Source organism: Cynocephalus volans, chromosome 1, assembly GCF_027409185.1.
Source record: "Cynocephalus volans isolate mCynVol1 chromosome 1, mCynVol1.pri, whole genome shotgun sequence".
In the NCBI taxonomy this organism is placed as follows: domain Eukaryota; kingdom Metazoa; phylum Chordata; class Mammalia; order Dermoptera; family Cynocephalidae; genus Cynocephalus; species Cynocephalus volans.
In genome coordinates, this window is record NC_084460.1 from 2,086,065 (window position 1) to 2,107,275 (window position 21,211).

Here is a 21,211-nt window from a genome sequence, read left to right on the forward strand (position 1 = left end):
GAGGTGCCAGTGGTTGACCAAGCAGATGCTGAGGCAGCCGTGCCAAATTGGCAGCCCCAGCAGTATCCTAGCCAGACAATAGTGTTGAACCAGTGAACCGTGAAATCCCTTGCCACAATGACTAAACATCAAAGGAAAGATACCAGAAATATGAAAAATCAAGAAAGTAAGCCAACACCAAAGGATAATAATAACTCTCAAGCTCTAGATCCTACAGAATAGGAAGTCCTTGAAATGACTGACAAGGAATTTTGAGCAACAATTCTAAGGAAACTAAATGAGATACAAGAAGACTCAGTTAGACAACACAACAAAAATAAGTATACAGGATCTGAAGGAAGAAATGTACAAAGAAATCAATGCCCTGAAAAAGAATGTAGCAGAGCTTGTGGAGCTGAAGGATTCATTCAGTGAAATCAAAAACACAACAGAGAGCTTAACCAGCAGACTAGAACAAGCAGAAGAGAGAATTTCTGACCCTTAATGGCTTGTTCAAAATAACACAGGCAGACAAAATAAAGAAAAAAGAATTTAAAAACTTGAAGAAAATCTAAGAGCGATAACAGACAACCTTAAGTGCTCAAATATCTGAATCATGGGTATTCCAGAAGGGGAGGAAAAAGGAAATGGCATTAAAAACATATTCAATGGAATAATAGCAGAAAACTTCCCAGGTACACGTAGTGATAAAGAGTTTCAGATTCAGGAGGCTCAAAGATCCCCAAACATATTCAACCCAAAAAGATCCTCTTCAAGACATGTTATAGTCAAATTGGCAAAATTCAAAGACAAAGAAAGAATCTTAAAAGCTGCAAGAGAGAAGCATCAAGTCACCTAAAAGGGAGCCCCTATCAGAGTAAATCAGACCTTTCATTAGAAACCCTGAAAGTCAGAAGAGAATGGGATGATATATTCAAAATACTAAAAGACAAAAATTGCCAGCCAAGAATATTTTACCCATCAAGGCTATCCTTCTGAAGTAAAGGTCAAATTGTATATTTCCCACACAAACAAAAACTGTGGGAGTTCACTACCACATGACCAGACTTACAAAAAATTCTCAAGGGAGTACTGGGTCTGGTACCTAAAAACCAACTATTACTACCTTGAATATTCAAGAGAGAACAAAACCCACCAGTAAAATTAAAATGCTAACAATAAAGAGAAAATAAAATGTTTATCTACCATCCCCAAAAAACAGCAAACACGGAAGATAAACAGTAAATCAGAAAGAAAGGAGCAAAAGTTACTTAAAACATCCGAACAAAAATCAATAAAATGCCAGGAGTAAATCAACACCTTTCAATGATAACTATTAACTCTCTCCATCTGCCTTCTTTCTCTCCTAGCTCCCACTTATAAGGGAGTGCATGTGGTATTTTTCCCTCTGTGCTTTGCTTATTTCACTCAACATAAGTTTCTAAAAGCTTTCTTCACATAATTTTCTCAAAGCTCATTCATGTTGCTGCGAATGGCAGAATTTCATTCTTTTTTATGGCTGAGTAGTATTCCATTATGTATATGTACCACATTTTCTTCATCCAATCATCTGTCAATGGATATTTAAATTGGTTCCATATTTGTCTATTGGAAACAGAGCTGTGATGAGTATGGGGGTACAGATATCCCTTTGACGTGCTGCTTTCCATTCTTTTGGGTATATACTCAGTAACAGGATTGCTGAGTCATATGGCAGTTCTATCTGTAGTTGTTTGAGAAACCTCCATACTGTTTTTCATAACAGCTGTACTAATTTATAATCCCACCAACAATGAATAAAGTGTACCCTTTCTCCACATCCTTGCCAGTGTTGCTTATTTCTGTCTTTTTAATAGTAGCCAGTCAAACTGGGGGGAGATTGGTGTTAGAGGCAGGGTTCGGGGGCCAAATAGTCGGCCTCAACCACCCAGTCCTCTTACCAGCCTCTTGACTCTGCCGCAGGAAAGAATTCAAGGGCAGAGTCATGGTAGAAAGTGAGAATAAGTTTAATATAACAGGTAAGAAATACAGGTTCCACAGAGAGAGTGCAGCATAGCTCCAGAGACTGAGAAGAGCCCCCACCAAATTTAACACAGAAGTAAGTTCAGTACAGACAGCAAGTTTAACACAAAAGAAAGAAAAACACAAAGTTCAGTACAAAGTGCAGGCTGGCTCAAGAGAAGAGCAGCTGCTTGCTAAAAGTAAGTTTGATACAAAATAAAGTATATACACCTCAGCCAGCAAAGTTCAGGTTGCCTCCAGGAGAGTGAGAAACAACCCTCCCTTCAGCGGGGATTCAGCTTTTATAGTTTCTCTATCTAATAAATATTCAGTTAAGGGGGTGGCTCCCAGTTATGTAACATTTAGTCTTGCACATGCTCAGTCAGTCCCTTCCTGGAGCATGTTCATTGGTCAGACCCTATCACATGCACCAGGCATAGTCAAGAATGCTCTCTATTGAGCATGCCCAGCCACTGGATTTGCATAAGCCAGCCCCTTGAGGTCTCACTTTCCCTGTGTTAGTGCTAAAAATAGGTCTAACTGGAAGAGTAACTTTCCTCTAGGAGAGATCTCAGAGGAGCGGGCCTGAGACCTCAGGAGTGGCTAGAAACCCAGAGATGTGTCCTAAAACCTGAACCCAGGGAAACTGAGCACCACCTGTATCAAGATGGTATCTTTTATCATTATTTAGTGGCCTTCTTTATCTCTTTCTATGGTTTTTGGTTTAAAGTCTATTTTATCTGATATAAGAATAGCTACTCCAGCTCGTTTTTCATTTCTATTTGCATGGTATATCTTTTTCCATCCTTTCACTCTTAGTCTATGTGAGTCTTTACAGGTGAGGTGAGTCTCTTGAAGGCAGCATATTGTTGGGTGCATCTTTTTAATCCAGTCAGTCAGTCTGCATCTTTTAAAAAAGTGAAATACTACCATTCGGAGCAACATGAACGGACTTAGAGAAAGCTGTATTAAGTGAAATAAGTCAGGCACAGAAAGAGAATTACTGCATGTTCTCACTTATTTGTGGGAGCTAAAATAAATAAATATACAAACAAATAAATGGCAGAGAGAGAAGACACAACAATCACAGATATGATGATGATGGAGGGGGGAAGGGGGGGAGGGAGGGAGGAAAAGGAAGAATTGGTAAAGTGACACAAAATCAACTACATTGTACATTGATAAATTAAAATAAAAAATAAATAAATAAAATTACATTAAATATATGTAATTTAAAAAATAAATAAATAAACAAATGGAATTACATCAAACTGAAAAGCTTGGGTACAGCAAAGGAGATAATCCACAGAATGAAAAGGCAACCTGCAAAATAGGAGAAAATACTTGCAAACTATGTACCAATATGAGGCTAATTGTCAGAATATACAAGAAACTCAAACAACTCAATAGTAAAAAAAATAAATAATCCAACTAAAAAATGGGCAAGGGAGTTCAAAAGACATTTCTCAAAAGAAGACATACAAATGTCCAATAGGTCCATGAAAAAATGTTCAACATCACTAATCATCAGGAAATATAAATGAAGTGTTCTGTAGGTATCTGCCAAGTCCAATTGGTCTAAAGTGCTGTTTAGATCTTCTGTTTCTCCATTGATTTTTGTGTAGATGATCTGTCCAATAATGAGAGTGGGGTGTTCAGGTCCCCTGCTATTTTGGTATTAGTGTCTATCTCATTCTTTAGGTCTAATAGTGTTTGCTTTATAAATCTGGCTGCTCTGATGTTGGCTGCATATATATTTATGATTGTTATGTCTTCTAATCATCAGGGAAATGCAAATCAATCCCACATTAAGACAGCTAGAATAGAGGAGATCAAATGTGCACATTGCAAAGAAGTGGTTAAATTTTGCAATGATGAATAGGCTAATTACCCTGAATAGATCAACACATTGTGTATACATATTGAAATTCAAACATTGAACCCCATAAATATGTATAATCAATATGTTTCAATAAAAAGAATTTTTTTAAATGTATAGTATTCTTGAAAAATGCTAAGAGATTAATTTTACATGTTCTCACCACAAAAATGATGTGAGGTAATGCATGTGTTCATGAGCTAAATTTAGCCATTCCAAAACGTACATATATTTCAAAACATCATGTTGTACATGATAGATACATACAATTTCATTTGTCAATTTAAAAAAAAAATTCACTTCCAATAATGTCAAAAAGACAATACTAAGGAATAAATTTAAGTAGAGTGAAAAACTTGTACTCTGAAAACTCAAAACATTGTTGAAAGAAAAGAAGACCTAAATAAATAGAAAGATCTCCCAGGTTTGTGGACTGGAAGACTTAATTGTTAAACTGCAATACTTCACAAATTGATCTACAGACTCAATGAAATCTTCATCAAAATCCTGCTGGTTTCTTTGAAGAAATTGACAAACTAATCCTAAAACTAACGTGGAAATTCAAGGTCCAATCTTGAAAATGAAGAAGAACGTTGGAAGACTTGCATGTCTCACATTTGAAACTTACTACAAAAATACAGATATCAAAACAATGTGTTACTGGAATAAGAATAGACCTGTAGATCAATGGAATAGGATGGATATCCAGAAATAAATCTTTACATTTATTACCAGTTGATTTCAACAAAATTGCCAAGACAATTCAAAGTGGAAAGAGTAGACTCTTCAATGAAAGGTGCTAGGACAACTGGATAGCCACATGCAAAAGAATAAAGTTGGATCCCTACATCACACCATGTACAAAAAAATTTTAAATCCACCAAAGATCTAAATTTAAGATTAAAACCGTAAAACTCTTAGAAGAAAACATAGGCATAAATTTTCATGACTCTGCATTAAGAAATGGTCTCTTAGATATGACACCAAAAGCACAAGCAATCAAAGATAAAACAGATAAATTGGACACCATCAAAATTTAAAACTCTTGTGTTTCAAAGAAGACCATCAAGAAAGTGAATAGACAACCTACACAATGGGATAAAACATTTGAAAATCACATCTCTGAGAGGAATCTATGTCTAGAATATATAAAGAACTCTTGCAATTCAATAATGTCAAGACAAACCAATTTTAAAAAGCAGAAGATCTCTAAGTAGACATTTCTCCCAAGAAGATATACGAATGGGCAAAGAGTGCATGAAAAGCCATTCAACATCATTAGTCCTCAGGGAAATTTTAAATCAAAATCATGAGATACCACTTCATACCTATTAGGATGGCTATAATCAAAAAGACAAATAATAAACTTTAGTGAGTATGTGGAAAACTCAGGACTCTCATACACTGCTGGAAGGAATAGAAAATGATGCAGTCACTTTGGAAAACAGTCTGGTACTTTTTTAAAAGGCTAAATCTATAGTTATCAAGTAGGCCTAGCAATTCTACTCCTAGGGTACACCCACAAAAAAACAAACACATTTGTCCACACACAAGCCTCTACATTAATGGTCATAGAAGCATTATTTATAGTAGTCAAAAAGTGAAAACAATCCAAATGTCCATCACCTAATGGATAAACAAGATGTGGTATATCCATTCAATGGAATGTTATTTGGAAATAAAAAGGAATGAAGAATTAATACATGGATGGCACTTGGAAACATTACAATAAGGAAAAAAAAAAAGCCAGCCACTGAAGACCCCATGTTATATTATTCCATTTATAGGAAAGGTCCAGAAAGGACAAATTAATAGGGACAGAGAGTAGATTAGTGGCTGCCTGGGGAGGAGGAAGTTGTGGGGAAGTGGGGAGTGGCTGCTGCTTGGTACGAGGCTTCTTTCTGAAGTGATGAAAATATTTTAAAATAAAGTGTGGGGATGGCGCATGACTGTGAATATGCTATAAACCATTAAACTGTACACTTTAAATGCATGAATTATACACTATGTGAATTATATCTCAACAAAGCTGTTTCCCAAAAAAATGTATGAAGGAGGATGGGAGAGGTAGAAAGAGAAAAATAATGGGAGAAGGAAAAGAAGGGACAACAGAGGGAAAGCTCCTCAAATTAGATTTAAAGACAAAGAGGAATCCAAGCAGAGAATGTGAGGAAAATGCTAGGGGGGGAGGCAGAGCTGCTGACTTTGGTGTGACCTGCACAAGGCCTTCCTTAGCTTCAGTTTCTCCATCTGTCACACTGTTAGTTAGACCCATCCTATCAGAATTCTCAAGGATATCTGTTTCTCTGACATCTCTGGTCATCTTCAAGGGGCTGTAAATATTTGGATTGGCTGGCTATCTTCTTTGAGCTGCCATTATAAAAATAAAATAAAAACAAGAACCATGCTCAGTCAGCCTGAACCCCTTCCCTACCAATTCCCCACTCCCCTAACTCTCATTCCATCCCTTGACTTTCATGGCTCCCAAAGCTCATCCTCAAATCAAATTGAGGTGCCTGAAAGCCCCCCACCTGGAATGTCGCGTGTCAGGGATGGTGCGATTGAGTGGCAGCTGGTTACTGAGGTACGCGTTGTAACCAAACTTCTGGAAGAGATCCTGGGCCACTTTCTGCTGGGCCTCAGAAAGATCCTCACCCCACTGCTTGAAAAGCTGCGAGTTTGGGAAGAGTTTCTTTGGGGATTTGTGCTTCTCCGTGTCACTTGTCTTGGCTTTCGCCACCTTTTGGACAGGATGTACTTCATCTTTCACTTTCTGTAGTGTGTTGTTCACATTTTCTTGTTGTTTCATAGCCAATTTCATACTTTCTTCTGCAAATGAAGAGGACAGGGGTGAGGGAGAAAATATTTCAGCCAATCCTTAGTTTCCTGGGCATTGCCTTCCATCTTAATTTCCCTGAAATGGTTTACGCTCCACATTTAGAAATTTACCAGCTCTCGTCCCAGAGGAAGTGGAGGGTCCAGGGAACTTGTCAGAGCCATGTGAGGCTGTCCTGGCAAGGCAGGCATTAGACACAGCTCTCCCTTCAGCTTTATCGAAACTTATCCATGCCACACCTTCAAGGCTTCTCAAGGAACTGACTCACTATGATCCAAGAAATAGATGGACAATAAGCTCATTTTTTTCAGAATGAGTCCCAAGAACCACTTACATCAGAATCATCTGTTGTAATTATTAAGAAATGCCGATATTCAGGCTCGTCCCCAGATCTACTAAATCAGAATCTCAGGGCTAGTTGGAAATATAGAGAGGGAAAGTTACCAGAATCTGCATTTAACAAAATCAAGGAGTAATTGTTTTGTGTAATAAAATTTGAGAAACATTGCACTGCACTGTTAAGCGGCTGACAGAGATGGGCCTATTTAAACCCCCACCAGCATTCACCCATCCCTTCACCAGAAAGTTTTAAAATGGAGATGTCCTAATCCTACATTTTTCAACTTGCTTGGTCATAAGAATGTCTTTAAAAGCTTGCTAAAAGTAGGGAATCCCATACAAAAAGAGGACGGTCAAACAAACTCAGGAAGAAAAATCAACGGTCAGTCTTTGAAAGAATACTCGTGTGAACACCATGCCTATTTGCTCAGGTGGAAAGCAAAAGTGAGAGCGGAACTTTACAGCGTTCAAAACTGAATAGTATGGTTATTCATACTTTTCTGTACTGAACTGCCGTGAGCCTGAGTGATACCCCTTGTTCTGCAGGCTACAAGGGGGTCCCACGTGTGTGGTGCAGCTCCATGGAAGTTCTTGTTTGTTCACCTTTGGTTGCTTGACAAGGCTTCCCAGAATTAAACAGCCTAACCTTTTGGCTTAGTATGGCTTTGGGAAATTCCCTGGAGTTTCTCAAAGGACATGTTAAAATACGTCAAAATTAACTGGTTTATTTAAAGGGCATTGTCAGTACTAAAGGTGTTTTTGATGAATGTTCCCGATATGGGTTGGCTTTATTTAGTGATTTTTTTCTTGGTGATTTGTGCATTTACCCATTGTGGCTGTGGTCATGTGCTCTTGTACCTGTGGAATGAAGCTATTGTGTTAGGTTTCTATTTACATTCCCCCAGGGAGATGGTGGGTCTGGGTGCAGTAATGTTTATAACTAATTGATCACCAACCAGTTACAGATTTCTCTGGTTTTCCCCACTCCCACAGTTTTCCTTGATTTACCAAGTACATGTTGTTTCCCTAGTAATAATAAGAATGATATATTGCGTTTTTGTTAGTTTGAGTAGGATCATTTAATTTTTCACTTTGTTCCTTGTACTGTTCCCAGAGTCAATCGGTAAAACAATTAAAAGGTTTTACTATAAAGATAAATAGGTAAAATAGTCAAAATATATAACAAGGTTTTTGATATTAATAGATTTTGTTTAGATTAGTTTATAGTATAATTGTTTTTAATAGTAGTATAAAATATAATAAAACGTTATAATCAAGTTTTATTATATAAAATCATTTTGTATATATTGTGATTTTGGTCATAAATTAAAATAATAAATATAAACATAAGACATTAAATTGTTAAATATAAGTAAGATTTTATAAGAATTTAGAATATAAGTTTATATGTAAGTTTAAAAGGTCAAGACTTGTGATTCAGACCAAAAGTCTGATGCTCTTTAAAGCCAAGCATGCTGCTATTGTATAGTTTCCTGGCCACGAGCCACAGGCTTTGGGGTGAACTATTGATGCCTGAGTAAATGTTCTTGTCACAACATGAGTGCCTTGGAACATTTTGAACTTTCTTTTTCAACAGAAACAAAATAAAAAATGTTTTGATTAAAAGATAAATCAATATGTAAAAGATTAGGTAAAAACATATAAATAAAGCAAGATTCTTGTGGTTGTTGTCCACACTTGCACTAGACATCTGTGGTCCGTCTCTTTCTTTCCTCGCCGACGCCACACCACCTATTCACGTCCAACTAACCCTGCGGAGCTGGTCTCCGGCACTGAACTTATAGGGGTCACAAGATGGTCCTGGGTTCGCTGCACCTCTAAACTCCTCTTATGTCCCTCTTTGGGGGATATCTCACTCACTGCCATCAGTGAGTAGGCCCCAAAGGGGACACTCTCAATGGCATCACTCTGGTGGGGTTTTAAAGAACCAAGCAAACTGGTTTAGAGTCACAGATCCCACCCTCAATAGGGATATAACTCTAATGTGTTTGCTTTTGCTCTTAATAGTCTGCATTATTTGCCCATGTATCCTTATTGACAGGATTTTCTTCAATCTTCCTGGAACCATGGAGGCAATGAGCAAACAGGATGACACATAACTTAACAGGCCTCCAGTAACCCTTGCGTGAAAGAAGAGCCTTTGTGATCTGGGAAACAGGGCCCAGAAGACATTTTCAGGTTCATCCCAGGTGACAGCCCATCTCTGCACCACACCATTTTAGAGTGAATAAAATGTGGGAGCATCAAGAATAAAAAGAAAAGAAGGAACTGGTCACTGTCAAAGGAAAGGAAAGGAAACTTGGTGGCTCTGAATGGCTCCTAGCAGCATGCTGCGCCCAGCTGAAGGAAAGAACAGCTGGGCTGTGGGCAGAACTCCTGCCATTTTAAATCTCGAGGAGGCTAAGCCAGTGTGGTGAGCCCTGGGGTTGGGCAAGAGAGTCCTGGTGGTTTGGATGCTCTGCCAAGGAGTGGCAGTGGTGCTGGGGTCACCAGCCTAAGAACACAGGTATCCTCCCAAGGAAAGTGCCCTGAACATACGTGCATGGACCACGTGCAGGAGCCAGGGCTCCAGGAGCTGCAGACCTTCTCCAGATCCATTCACCCCTTTGCCCTGGGTCACTCTTCCCTTCATCCCTGTCTGCCTGTCCTTTCCTCTCTCCTTCCCATTCTCACTCACCCACTTACTCATCTCTGTAATGTCTGTGTGTGAACAGAAATGAGTAGAGAGTAAGACATTCATGGAACCAACCCTCATGAAACTCGCACCACAATAGACTCTGATGGGTCTTAAGAAGGGGTGAACAAGTTGCTGTGGGCGCTTTACGTCTCCTCCGCTCGCCCCTTATGCCCCCACCTCATTTGTCCTTTTTTCCTCTTGTCCTCTAGTGAACTCTTTTGTTTTCCTGCCCTGGACTCTCTCACTTCTTTGCTCCTTCTTCTCTGTCCCCATCTCTTTTCTCCTCCCTTGTCCCCCTTCTCTCTCACTCCCTTTCCATGATTTCTCCTCCTTTTTCTCTTCCTGTCTTTCCTTCCATCCATCCCCCTGCCTGACCCCGAACCCTGGTCATGCTCAGTTCTCACTCTCAAGGACCCTTTCCCCAACCGCAGCCCACGTGCACGTCTTCCAGCAGCCACAGCCCTGCTCCCACACTTAGCCCTTCAGAGTTCAAGCATTTGGTCCCCTGACTTTGCTGCTTCCCTCACTGAAGTCACATGCTCAGGCACACACAATTCAGAGGAATCACAAAGAACCCCCAGAACCTGTTGAAATCTTACCCTGAGCTTTAAATAAAGCAGTTCAAATTTGGCACGTGTCAGTTTACAGGTCGCTGTGTACATTTCACAATGCTACCTGTCATTATCACTGTGTCACCCATTATCTCCATTTACAGATCAGGAACCTGAGGCTGAGAGAGATCAGCACTTGCGCAGAGTTACACAACCAGAATGGCCATATCGGCATTCAATCTCAGGTCCTCTAACAAAACCTCCATTAGTTTATGATAGGAGCTCACAGCAAAATGGAAGCGGGGCCTCTGCCCCAGCGTTGCCCCGTCTCTTTAACACCCCATGCTGCACACAGGCCGATGAGCAGGACTGTGCCCAGACATTCCTGAGCCTGTTGGTGATTCTCATTCTGAGCTTCCGTCTCCCTGCCTGCATGTGTGCAGATGTGGTCGTGTGTGTGCACAAGCACACACACACACCCCACTTTCACACATAGCCGTTCCCCTCCCCAAACTGCTTGCTCTGATTCACCCTTCTACCCACCCAATTCTCAATGCCTGCCTGCCATCTGGAGAAGCAGAATTCAATGTCAGATGCTTAAATGGGCAACTGAGAGATGAGAATGTGACCTCTCACTCATTTTCCCTCCATGCCCCTTTTTCTAATTGTCCCTAAGCACACACACACACACACGCACGCGCGCGCACACACACACCATCGTCCCCTCCAAGTTAGTGTTTTGAACTTACCCAGATGCTGCAAATTCACCTCCAGCTGAGAGAGTCTCTTTATCACAGCCCTGTCCCACTCAGACAGAGGCAAATGAAGCTCCCTCTGGAGACCACCCAGAACCAAGTTTTGTAAAGTCCCCTTGGTATAAAATACCAGAAGGAGATTGATGACAATGACCAGAGCCAGACCAATGCAGAGGACTTGGGGGAACTTTCTCCTGAACATCGTCTTCTGCCTGCAGCTTCTCCACTCCCTGTGGGGCTGAGTGTGTCACTATCCAGGCAGGCTGAGGATCAGTACCAACTGTGCTTTGTCTGGCCGTCTGCATGGAGGATGTCCTTCCTGCTGAGCCAGATGTTCTCCGGGTGGGAAAGCTGTCACAAGCTGTCTGCTTCTCCCTGAGCAGTGTCAGGTGTGAGATGTATACCATGGCAGCCGCCCAGAGACTGTTAAGTCTTCTGGACACGCCTTGTACTATCTCAGAAGTCGGGAGAATGCTTGCTCCTGGAGAAAGCTCAGCCTGCCTGGGTGAGAGGCTTTCTTCTCTTGTCTGTCTGTGTGTGTTTGGTTTTTAATGTTCTCTCTACCTGAAAAAATCACCTGGGAGACTCTCTAATAGAACATGTGAGGTCTGGTCCTGTGGGTGTGGAAGGAGATGAAGAGGATAAGAAAGGAATTCACAAAGTCGGGAGGGATTGTACTGCATGCTTTTTGAAGTAAGGATCTTAGATATCTTTTTACCTAACTCTACGGGGTCTTGAACAAAGTAGATGTGCAAAAAAAACGCTTGTTCAACAAACTCAAGGAGAGACTTTCCTGCTGAGTCCTGGGGCTTCACTGCCCAGCTGCAGGTGAAGATGAGCTGAGGCAGCCCGGGGGTGAGCCCAGGGGACAGTCCTGCTTCAGTGGCTATGTCCTCTGCCCGGCTTCTGCACAGCTCCGCACACTGGGGCTCCACCCTGCCACACCTTCCAGCAATTCCTCTGCCTCCACACCTCCCAATTGCCTTATGGTTTGGACAAAGAGCCTAATTATCATCATTATAGATTGAAAGTTTAAAATTGTTCCCCAGGGCCAAAAGTTTAAAGTTCTCAGTCTAGTGTTGAGTCCCCCTATAATCATAACTCCCACCCTGTCCCAGCCCCTTGGACTACTTAGCCAGTCCCCAAATAGTACATATGCAGACAAGTTCTGAGGCAGACATGTGGGTCAAAGTAAAGAAATGTGACTTTAGGAAAGGCAGGTAACACAAAAAAGAACAAAATGAAAAGTAATGAGTTGTTTTGTTTTTTATCAATAGAAAGTCTTTTCTAGGCTTCCACCTGAAAATTAGAGTCAAAACAAATTAAAAATGTGCAGTGCCTTCCATTTCTGGGACAAGATGGAGTAGACAGGTTTATCTCTATTTCTCCCCACTAAGGGCACCTAAAAACTCAGGGCATTATATACAAAAAAGAATAATAAATAAGAAGACTCTTAAAAGGGGAGAAGAGAGGGCAGACTGGCTAGACATCTTGGGACCTAAAGAACAACACAGATGTGAGCTCCCTGTTTTTTTGGTGCCTAATATTTGGGTGTCCTTGTCTGGATGCTGGAGAAGTTACAACCTGCAAATGCTAATAGACACAGACAGTAAAAGCCGCAAGAAAAACCTGTTCTAATGACAAAGGTTCTTTCCTTGACCAAACTGTCATCAGCCTTCTGAACCTTCTCCTAGGCCCATCTGTGCACTTCCTTGTAAAATACAGTGTTAGCCAAAGAACTCTGCTAAGTCAGTGTTGCCAGAACCCCTCATCCTGGCTATCCGATCACCCTTGGTACCTGATCATGTTCCTCATCCTCCACCATCGCCCAGGTGATGTCTGAGCACTCTGGCCTGTCTTCAGCAAGGTTGGTTTAGCCAGAATTCTCCTTATCCCCGATGTTTCCTCTTAGTAATTTCTCATTCACTAACCCCCAACCTGCTCCCTGGCTGTAAATTCCCACTTGCCCATGAGATATTCAGAGCTGAGACCAATCTCTCTCCCCCACTGCAAGACCCCGTTGCAGTTCAGGATCACAATGGTCTTGAACTTTATTTATTTAAAGTCACTTACTGCGCTTTAACAAGTATTATGGAATAATTTTTTAAAACACTAACCAAAGGAACAGGAAATGGGCAGCCTAGCAAGACAGAAAACATTTAGACCATTACGGCCCTACTCCAGCCGAACACTCCTGAAAAGCTTGCTGTGCCACACTCATTCCATCCCCAGGGCCATGTGGGGGGAGCATAGACTCCCATCCTCACCCTCGCTGTGGCGGTGTGTACCATCCCCCGTCCCCCTCCAGGGTGGCATCACAGAAGACCTAGTGGAGAGCCAGAACTGTTTCCCCTGTCCCCCATAATGTCAGTAAGGGAGCAGTAATGAAGTGACCGTCCCCCTCTCAGTGAGTGTGGTGTCAGTGCAGACCTAGTGGGAAACATGGACTTCCTCCCTCACCCATCGGGAATGAGGCAGCCCTTCCCACCAGGTGACAATGGAGGCCGAGGGGGGAACCTGGACTTTCACTCCAACCTGGCAGTAATGAGATGACTTCTCTCTTTCCCCACCAGAGCAGTGTCAGAACGTTCTGCTAAACCAGAAGATCTGAATAAGGTCCAGAGTCTCATAACGTAATATTCAGAATGTCCATGATGCAATAAAAAATCACTGAAATGATTGAGAAAAGGCAATCAATAGACATCAACCTCAAGATAATACAGTTGTTAGGTGCTGGCCGGTTGGCTCAGTTGGCTAGAGCACAGCCTTATAACAGCAAGGTCAAGGGTTTGGATCCCTGTACCAGCCAGCTGCCAAAAAAAAAAAAAGATAATACAGATGTTGGAATTGTCTGATGAGGATTTTAAAGCAGCTATAGCAACAAGCAATTATGAACATGCTTGAAACAAATGAAGAAAATAGTAAGCCAGCAAAGAAACAGAAATCTCAGGAAAGAAATAGAGGACATAAACAGGAACCAAATGGAAATTTTAGAACTGAAAAATAAAATAAATAAAATTTTTAAATTACTGGATGAGCCTCAATAGCAGAATGAAGAGGAGGGAGAAAAGAATTAGTGAACTTGAAGACAGAACAATAGAAATTAACCAACCTAAACAACAGAGAGAAAGTGGACTGAAAAATAATAATGCATCTCAAGAGTCTGTGATTATAACAAATGATTTAATAGTCTTGTCATTGGATTCATAGAAGGAAAGGAGAAAGTGTGGGGCCAAAAAAAAAAAAATTAAAGAAATAGGGGGTGAAATTTTCCCAAAATTGGCAAGAGACAAAAGCCTACAGATTCAAGAAGCTGAGTGAGGGCCGTCCCGTGGCTCACTCGGGAGAGTGCGGTGCTGATAACACCAAGGCCACGGGTTCAGATCCTTATATAGAGATGGCCGGTTGCTCACTGGGTGAGCATGGTGCTGACAACACCAAGCCAAGGGTTAAGATCCCCTTACCAGTCATCTTTAAAAAAAAAAAAAGAAGAAGAAGAAGCTGAGTGAATCCCAAATAGGGTAAACTCAAAGAAATCCATGCCCAGATACATGATAATCAAGCTTCTGAAAACTAAAGACAAAGAAAAATCCTCGGAAGTAGCAAGAGAGAAATGACATATACAGGGGGAGAAGAGTTCAGATGATAAATTTCTCATCAGAAATCAGAAAGACCAGAAAGAAGTGTCACAACATTTTTCAAGAGCTGAAAGAAAAGAGCTGTCAACTCAGAATTTTACATCCAGCGAAAATATCCTTTAGGAATGAGGGGGAAATCAAGACATCCTCAGACCAAAAAAAACCAAGAAAATTTGTTGGCAATAGACCTACTTTAAAAGAATGGCTACAGAAACTTTCTAAATTAAGAAATGCAAAGGAAGGAAGTTTGGAACATCAGAAAGAAAGAAAGAGCAATAGAAAGTGTAAAAATATGACTAAATACAAAAGACTTTCCTTTTCCTCTTGAGTTTTCTAAATTATGTTCCACAGTCAAAGCAAAAAGTCATAACACTGATATGGTTCTCAAACTGTATAGAAGAGATATTTAAGACAATTATATTATATATGGGGGAGAGTAAAGAGGCTTGAAATAAGGTAAGGTTTCTGCATTTCATCTGAACTGGTAAGATGACAACACCAGCAACTGTGATAAGTCATGCATGCACAGCAGCAATGGAATAGTTCTGACGTATCTTGACTGTAGTGGTGGTTGCATGAATCTACACATGATAAAATGGCATAGAACTATCTACCCACAATACCAAAGGCAATTTTCTGGTATTGCTATTGCATTATAGTTATATAAAACATATCCACCGGGAGAAACCGGGTGAGGGGTACACAGGACTGCTGTATTTTTGCAAATTTTTATGAAGCTATTGTAATGGATTGAATAATGTCCCTCCAAAACTCCGTGAAGCTCAGATTGTGTCCCCAAGTTTTATGTATTAGAAATTTAGCCCCCACTGTGATTGCTGAGGGTGGAAAATCCTCTTATGGTAATTTAAAGGTGGAGGCTTAAAGAGGTGATTGGGTTGTAGGACCGTGCAGTGGTGAATGGATTAAAAATGGTGGTCAGGAGCGTGGTTCTGAGGGCTTTAAAAGAAGAGGAGAGTCTCTCTTGCTCTCTGCTCTCTCTGCTTCCACCGTCTTGCAATGTGAGACCCCTGGGTCACTGTCACCACCACCAGACAGACTTTGGACTTCCCAGCCTCAGAAACTGTAAGTAATTTCATTTTCTTTATAAATCACCCATTTCCATGTACTTTGTTATAAGCAACATAAATGGACTAATACAGAAAATTGGTACCAGAGAAGTGGGGTGTTGCTTATAAGAAATAACTTGAAAATGTGGAAGCAGCTTTGGAACTGGGTGTTAGGCAAAGGTTGGAAGAGTTTTGAGGAGTCAGAAGAAGACAAAGAGATGAGGGAAAGTTTGGAATATCTTACAGACTGGTTACGTGGTGATGAGCAGAATGCTGATAGAAATATGGACCCTAAAGACCAGTCTAAGGAGGTCTCAGATAGAAATCAGAAGGAGTTTATTAGAATCTGGGGCAAAGATCACCCTTGCTGTGAACTGGCAAGGAACTTGGCTGCATTGTGTCCATGCCCTAGGACTTTGTGGAAGTTGGAACTTAGGAGTTGTGAACCAGAGTACTTGGCTGAAGAAATTTCTAAGCAGCAAAGCATTAAGGAAGCTGCATATCTACTTGCAACAGTGTATGCTGAGTTATGGTGGCAAAGACATAACATAAAGCCAGAATTTAAAGGGGAAGCAGAGTATAAAAATTTAGAAAGTTTGCAGCCTGGCCATGTGGTAGAGAAGCAGAGAGCATGCAATGGTGCAGCCCAGTGAATATTAGCTAAGAAGATTAGTACAAAGAAAGGGGACTATCAAGAGAAGGGGAAAGGGGCCCTGAAAACATTGCAGAAGCCTCTGGGGCCAATCCTTCCATTTCAGGCCCAAAGACCTAGGGAGACAAAATGGTCTTGGGGAACAGACCTGAGGCACCTTCCACAGGCTGACTGCTCAGGACCACCTCGGGAAGCTGCTTTGGCTGCTCCAGCCATGGCTAAATTAGTCCTAGGTGTGGCTGGACCCACCGCTTTGGAAAACACAAGCCAGAAGCCTTGTCAGCATCCACGTGGTGTTAAGTCTTTAGGCTCACGGAATTCCAGAGCTATGGAGGCTTGGGATCCTCCACCCTGATTTCAAAGGATGTGTGGAAAAGTCTGGGGGCCCAGGAAGAGATTTGTCACAGGGGAAGAGTCACCATAGAAAACCTTCACTAGAGCAACACCGAGCAGAAATGTGGGGTTGGAGTTGCAGCAGAGAAACCCCATCAGTGCCATGTCTAGTGGAGCTGTGAGAGCAGGACCACCATGGAAACCCCAGACCTGTGGAGCTACCAGCATGCAACACCAGTCTGCAAGAACTAAAGCGTCACCTGAGACCAAGAAAGCCATAAAAGTGGAGCTGCCTGAGGGAATGGGGACCCAACCCACACACCAGTGTGCAGACGATGTGGAATATGGAGTTGATATACCAGATTCACCAGCTTTGATAATGCCTGCCCTGCTGGGTTTCAGACTTGTTTGGGACCTGTTACCCCTTTCTTTGGGCCTATTTCTCCCTTTTGGAGTGGGAATATGTACTCTACGTTTGTCCCACCACTGTATCTTGGAAATAGATAATTGGTATTGATTTCACAGATGGGACTCTTGTGTTGAAACAAGTTAAGAATTTGGGGATGAAATGAACGCATTTACATGTGAAAAGGACATGAGTTTTGGGGGGCCGGGGGCAGAATATAGTGCATTGAATTATGTCTGCCCAAAACCCCCGGAAGCTTAAATTGTGTCCCCCCAAGTTTTATGTATTAGAAATTTAGCCCCCACTGTGACTGTTGAGAGTGGGAAATCCTATTATGGTACTTGAAAGGTGGAGGCTTGAAGAGGTGATTGGGCTGTAGAACCCTGCAGTAGTGAATGGATTAAAAATGGTTGTCGGGGGCATGGTTCTGAGGGCTTTAAAAGAAGAGGAGAGTTTGTCTTCCTCTCTCTCTGCTCTCTCTGCTTCCACCATCTTGCAATGTGAGACCTCTGGGTCACTGTCGCCACCACCAGATGGACTTTGGACTTCCCAGCCTCAGAAACTGTAAGTAAGTAATTTCATTTTCTTTATATATCACCCAGTTCAGTGTACTTTGCTATAAGCAATGCAAAACGGACTAATACATCTATAATCGTCTCAAAATTAAGAGATTTTAAAAAATAATAATAATAATAATCCCTACTCTACACAAATTGACTGCTGAAGCAGATCACTTTCTGAAATTACAAATCCTTTATTAAAAACACACAAAAAATAGTGGCAACCTCTGGAGGTGGCAGAGACTGAAAAATCAAGGGACAGAGATGGGAAAGAGGTCACTTTTCACAGTTTTTTTAGGTATTTTACATTTTGTATATTGAAATTTAAACTTTAAAATAGACTTGTCTACTAAAAATCAATAAAATAATTTGATAAAAATCACATCCTCATGTGTCACTTTATTTCAGTCTAGAATAGGACAGAAGTTCACTCAGCTAGAAAGACCAGCAAGTCTTTCTTTCATTGCTCAGAACACTGGGAACAGTGGCCTCCCAATGTTAAGTTCATAAAAATCACCTGGATAGCTTGGTTAAAATGCTGATGTCTATGTTCTAGGCCTAAAGATTCTAATTCTGTAGATCTATTAGGGGACCAGGGCATCTGTATTTTAACAAATGTGTCATATAAATAAACTTACATTTCTGTCCTGAGAAGCTCACAAATCCATGAGGGAGATGGGCTGATTTACCATCGATGTGATTACAACACTGCAGGAGACACCAACATGGGCCAAGGACCACCAGAGGACAAGTGAATGCTGAGCCTGGGTGTGTGGTATCTTGTAAGCTACATAAGGTTCAGTCCCTGCAGCAAAGGGAGCACAAGTAAGGAAGGTTAAAGGGACAAGAAAGTACAAATCACTTTAATGAAGGACAAATAGTTCAGGGTGGTCAGAATGTGGAGATGGGAACTGGGATAAGAATGATGACAGCTGTTCACGGCATTTTTGAGAAAAAATAATGAAAATAAGCTAACCTAAATGTCCCAGCCACAGAGGAATGATTAAGTAATTTATGATGTATAATAGCTAAGTAAATTATGGTAACTCCATTCCATAGGATGTTAGAATATTACGGGCAATAAAGAGAGACTATTGGAGAAAGTGCAGATTTTAGAGTAAGATAGTGATTCCTTTCCTTACTAGCCAGGTAAACTATGCATGTTATTTCACTTCTCTAAACCTCATTTTCCTTAGCTGCAGAGTTGTTATGAGATATGGGATAACCTTTGTAAAGTGCTTGGCATATTCAGTAAGCATTAGATACTATCATTTGTATGGTTCTTGTTTTTTAAAAATGTGAAGGTCGTACTGCAACATAAAAAACTGCTTACGATAAAACACTAAGTGAAAAAAATGTCTAGAAACTTGTTTAGGTTCCCTGAGCTTCCTAAATGAGGTCTTATAGGAGTTCCAACAGTGTCACAGTGCCACTAACAGCCAAAATTTATTTAACCCTTAGCATATCTGCTGTTAGAGGATTCCAGGCCTCTGCAAGATTTCCTTAAGTATTTCTAAAAGTCCCGAGAAGGGTCTCAGAAACAATCCAGCCAGGCTCCATGTAGCATCTCCTCCTTTTCATCCTCTAGAACCCCCTCCTGGATGGTCTCTCAACCAAACACCGCAGGCTTGCACAGCACCCCTTGCTTTATTCTGTGGAATACCAGGTACCTACTGCTTCAGGAGATGTACTCACAGGCATCTTAGAAGTGCCGAAAACTATGAGACATCCTGTGTCAAAGCTAGGAAAATGTATCCCTACTTTTCATGCTCATATGGTTGGGGATGGGGAGTAGCAGAGCCAATCTGTTTTGTAACCCACAGGACCACTCAGTGGAGACTGGTCAGGAATATAGAACTGTAGGGGGTACTGTTTGCTGAAAAGACTCAGGCCCAGACCAGAGTTTCCACACAACCCAGGTGTCCCAGACCTCATGAGACCTAGAAGTACATACAAGGTTGACAATTAAAACCTGAGCTGCACAAAAAGCCTTCCCCAGGGAAGCAGCAGCAAAGCAGCAATTTAGCTTAGCTCAATGACAGGGCTCAAGTGCTGGTCCCCACAGGAAGTTCCCCCATTTTAGAAGCAAAGGACAACAAATTAGTTCCGACCTATTTTTGTAAATAAAAAATTGGGGGAACACATAAATGAATTGCCAGTGGCTGTGTTTGTGCTACAACAGCAACATTGAGTAGTTGTAAAGGAGTCCATATGGCCTTCAAAATAGTTACTATCTGGCCCTCTACAGAAAAAGTTTGCCGACCCCTGGGCTAGATTAGATAAAAAGGCAAAGCTCGACTGTCTTTGGTCTATAAGAGACTCGTGTTATATATAAAGACAAAAATATGTTGAAAGTAAAAGATTGGAAAAAGAAATACCATGCAAACAGTAAGCATAAAAAACTGGTTTGGCTATATTAATATCAGACAAGGAAGACTGCAAACAAGGAGTATTACCCAGGAGTACTTTAAAAGAGATTTTTAAAAAGTAATTATTATAGTAAAAGGGTTAGTCAGTTAGTCGGACATAACAATCCTGTATATGTATGTACCTCATAACAGAGCATCAAAATACATGAAGCAAAAACTGACAGAACTAAGCTAAATAAACAAATCTACAATAGTGGAAAGAGTAATCATTAAAACAATTAGAGCACAAAGTTAGTAAGTATATTTATTTTCTGTTACTGAGTAACAAATTACTACAAAGTTGGTGACTTAAAACAACACGGCTTTGTAGGTCGGAAGTTTGGGCAGCGTCAACTGCATTCACTGCTAAGGGTCTCGCAAAGCCAAAGTCAAGGTGTCAGCTGCTTTGGGCTCTTATCTGTAGTCTCTGGAGAAGAATTTGTTTACATGGTCATCCAGGTTGTTGGCAGAATTCAGTTCCTTGTAGCTCTAGGACTGAGGTTCCCATTTCCTTGCTGGTTGTTAGCCAGGGCCACTCTCAGCTCCTAGAAGCTACCTGTATTAATTCCACCTAACCCCCTCATCTTCAAAGCCACCCATAGAACATCACATCCTCCCCACACAAGAACTCACTCTGAGCTCCTCTTCAGTTACCAGCCAGAGAAAACTGCTTTTAAAAGTCTCATATGAATGAAGCGGGTACACTCAAACATCTCCTTCCCTTAAGGTCAACTGATTAGTGACCTTAATGGCCATGTAACATAATATAATCATGGGAGAAACAGGGGGTAGAGATCACGGGGCCCACCCTAGAGTTCTGCCTACCTCAGGAATGCTAGAGAAGAGCTGCGCAACACAATCAACGTGGCCTAATTGGCATTTACAGGACACTCATTTATGGGTGAAAGCATAGGCCTACCTTAGCTTGACTGTGAATGTAGCTGATGTATTCAGACAAGTAATTGTACGACTCTCAAACTGGCAGGGTGGCTCTGCTAAAAGCTCTGTGCTTCAGGGCTGAGGTGGACCCTGGGAAACTTGACTCACCCCTTTATATTCTTTCTCCCAGCCCAGCGCAGCTGGAGATGAAGACTTTCTAGCCCATCGTT

General features: G+C 41.3%; 1 protein-coding gene across 1 annotated transcript in view; it reads right to left on the minus strand.

Annotated features, from left to right (window-relative positions):
• GALNT8 (polypeptide N-acetylgalactosaminyltransferase 8) overlaps positions 1-11,240 on the minus strand; it is a 73,404-nt gene extending 62,164 nt beyond the window's left edge. Inside the window, exons 1-2 of the mRNA XM_063114838.1 lie at positions 11,033-11,240; positions 6,391-6,688 (exon numbers count right to left, since the gene is read on the minus strand). Of these exons, the coding sequence (XP_062970908.1) occupies positions 6,391-6,688; positions 11,033-11,240 (506 nt within the window). The remainder of the gene's footprint in view (positions 1-6,390; positions 6,689-11,032) is intronic.
• Positions 11,241-21,211: the final 9,971 nt, after the last annotated feature.